The sequence below is a fragment of the Penaeus chinensis genome, chromosome 31 (genome assembly GCF_019202785.1).
Source record: "Penaeus chinensis breed Huanghai No. 1 chromosome 31, ASM1920278v2, whole genome shotgun sequence".
In the NCBI taxonomy this organism is placed as follows: Eukaryota; Metazoa; Arthropoda; class Malacostraca; order Decapoda; family Penaeidae; genus Penaeus; species Penaeus chinensis.
In genome coordinates this window covers 34,509,368-34,511,867 of record NC_061849.1, presented here as the reverse complement: position 1 = coordinate 34,511,867, position 2,500 = coordinate 34,509,368, and the positions used below count along the sequence as shown (strand labels likewise).

At 39.4% G+C, this 2,500-nt stretch overlaps 1 protein-coding gene across 1 annotated transcript in view; it reads right to left on the bottom strand.

The window, feature by feature from the left end:
• The window catches only part of LOC125042149 (27 kDa glycoprotein-like), an 8,141-nt gene extending 6,473 nt beyond the window's left edge, over positions 1-1,668 (bottom strand). Inside the window, exons 1-2 of the mRNA XM_047637614.1 lie at positions 1,633-1,668; positions 1,261-1,353 (exon numbers count right to left, since the gene is read on the bottom strand). Of these exons, the coding sequence (XP_047493570.1) occupies positions 1,261-1,353; positions 1,633-1,668 (129 nt within the window). The remainder of the gene's footprint in view (positions 1-1,260; positions 1,354-1,632) is intronic.
• Between the last annotated feature and the right edge of the window lie 832 nt (positions 1,669-2,500).

Sequence of the window (2,500 nt, the reverse complement as noted above, 5' to 3'; positions counted from 1 at the left end):
TATAACTGGAGGACAAGTGGTCAAGGTTCTCTCTCGACTAGAATAGTTCTACATAAATGATTCTTGAGAAAACTCCAAGATCTTTTACAGTTACATTTTGTATATGTATGTCTTCTTTTATGCCTCCTTATTTGGGCAACATATCGATACAATTAGCAAAGTTTCCCTGGTTAATTGGTTATCCAAAATTAGAATAAAAGAATTGAAGAATCAAAGAAGAGGAAGAAGATAAAGAGGAGGAGGAGGAGGAGGAGGAGGAGGAGGAGGAGGAGGAGGAGGAGGAGGAGGAGGAGGAGGAGGAGAAGGAGGAGGAGGAGGAGAAGAAAGAGGAGGAGGAGGAGGAGGAAGAAGAGGAGGAGGAGGAAAAGGAGAAGGAGAAGGAGAAGGAGAAGGAGAAGGAGAAGGAGGAGGAGGAGGAGGAGGAGGAGGAGGAGGAGGAGGAGGAGGAGGAGGAGGAGGAGGAGGAGGAGGAGGAGGAGGAGGAGGAGGAGAAGGAGAAGGAGGAGTAGGAGGAGGAGAAAAAGAAGCAGAAGAACAGGAGAAGAAGAAAAAAAAAAAAAAAAAAAAAAAAAGAAGGAGGAGGCAATGAAATTAAAAAAAAAAGAGAAAAAGAAAACAATGATGAAAAAAAATGAAAATGAAGAAAAAGAATAAGAAGAAAAACAAACAATCTATTTTATGATTTCTTTACAATCACGATAAAATAGAAAAAAAAAACAAACACAAAAAAAAAACGATTCGTTACAACCCATGAGGTCTTTTGTTTCATCACTAAGAAGAGGTAGGTCTATGTAGCAGAGAGGTAAAGACAACTAAGCCGCTCGAAAGCATCTTCTGTTCATAGAAATATCTTTTGACATATTCTCTCTCATACCACAACTACAGCTACGTGAATATGTAAACAATATAACGGCAGCTCTAACAAAGACAGCCAAACAATCATTTTTTTTTTTTCCTATTCACTTCAACCTTGGGGGATCCTTGGGGAGCTGTAGGTTGAAGGGGTGGGGTAGGGAGGAGGTGGGACACATAATGAAATAGAAACAGAAAGAATGTGCATAAAGGAAAGATATTTGGAATAAAAGTGAAAGAAAGGGGAAAAATGCAAAATTCTAGCCAAAGCTTCGGAATTAAAAAGCCAACGAAAGTCGGAAAATGAAAAGGAAAGTCAAATTTCCATTCGGACACTGTTGCTCAACGAGCCAAGCGTATCTCCTCAGGATCACCGAGCAAGTGATGCAAACATCCTTTACCCCATACCAGTGGCAGCTGTATTTTCCCAACCTTCCTTTCCTTAGTGCATTTGACTTCTATCTTGCCAGAATCTCTGTGGTGGATGTTTGCTGGCCTTTCCTAGAGTGTGCCAAGGGCTAAAAATGCTATACTGGATCAATTTGTCAGTACTAAATCATACACTTTTTATGTGTTGATACAGCAGATATACACTCGAAAATGTATTGTTTAATCTTTACAGTATGGATGCACTAAGCTAGGGTAAATTGAAGATGCTATTCTTGTAGAGGCCAAAAAGTTGTAATTGTTTTAACAAGAAATAAGCTGCAGACACAAACAGTAATGCCACAAATAAAGGAAAAAGACTGCAGAAAGTGCCACTCAGAGCCGAAGTCCAACCAGTACTCCTGAGCGTTGGCTTTTCTTGGCGTGCATATCAAGGTGAAGACAATGTTTGCCCCATCAACCCTACCCTCAGGCAGTGCTCAAAGGGCACACCCAATCATGCCAATTTAGGTTGTTGAATAAAGTTTGTAACGTCAGATTGGGAACTTGGTCTACAGCATGTGAATCCGTACTGTTAAGAATTACCAATGTATTTGCAACATCTACTGCTCTTTTTTGGCAAAATAATGAAACTGTCTTTATAATAATCTTTATTAACAGTGGTGATCATTACATCCAAGAACTACCGAGAAACAAGTAATGAGATATTAATGACTTGATACTGGGTTATTTGAAAAATTCCATCATGTTGTTAGTGCGTCGATGTAGCTTGAGAGTTAGGTTGGGTTGTGTTACGCTACATCAGGTTGAATTGGGTTAGACTGATTGCACTGTGTTAGGCTAGGCTAGGTTGTGTTAGGCTAGGCTAGGTTGTGTTAGGCTAGGCTAGGTTGTGTTAGGCTAGGCTAGGTTGTGTTAGGCTACTTTTCAGGTTGCGTTACGTTATATGTAGTTGTGTTAGGTTTGCTTTTGTTTAGCAGTGTTCGGTTTTAAAGGACAAAATTTTCTTGCCACAGATTTTGATACGACACAAAAAATCTGACATTTGCTTCTATCGGAAAATGATGAGCTCTAAGGTAGGTCTACAATTAACATCTCAAAATCTTGTTTGCATCAGATTTATGAAGATCTCATAGAAAAAGCTACAAAAAAAGGTCTCTACGTGTGCTTACCCTTTTTTTCCTAGTTGACCTTCTCCTCTTCCTTTTATCAATAACTTTTACTTTTCTTTTTTTCATATCCCACGCGCGACTCTTGAATC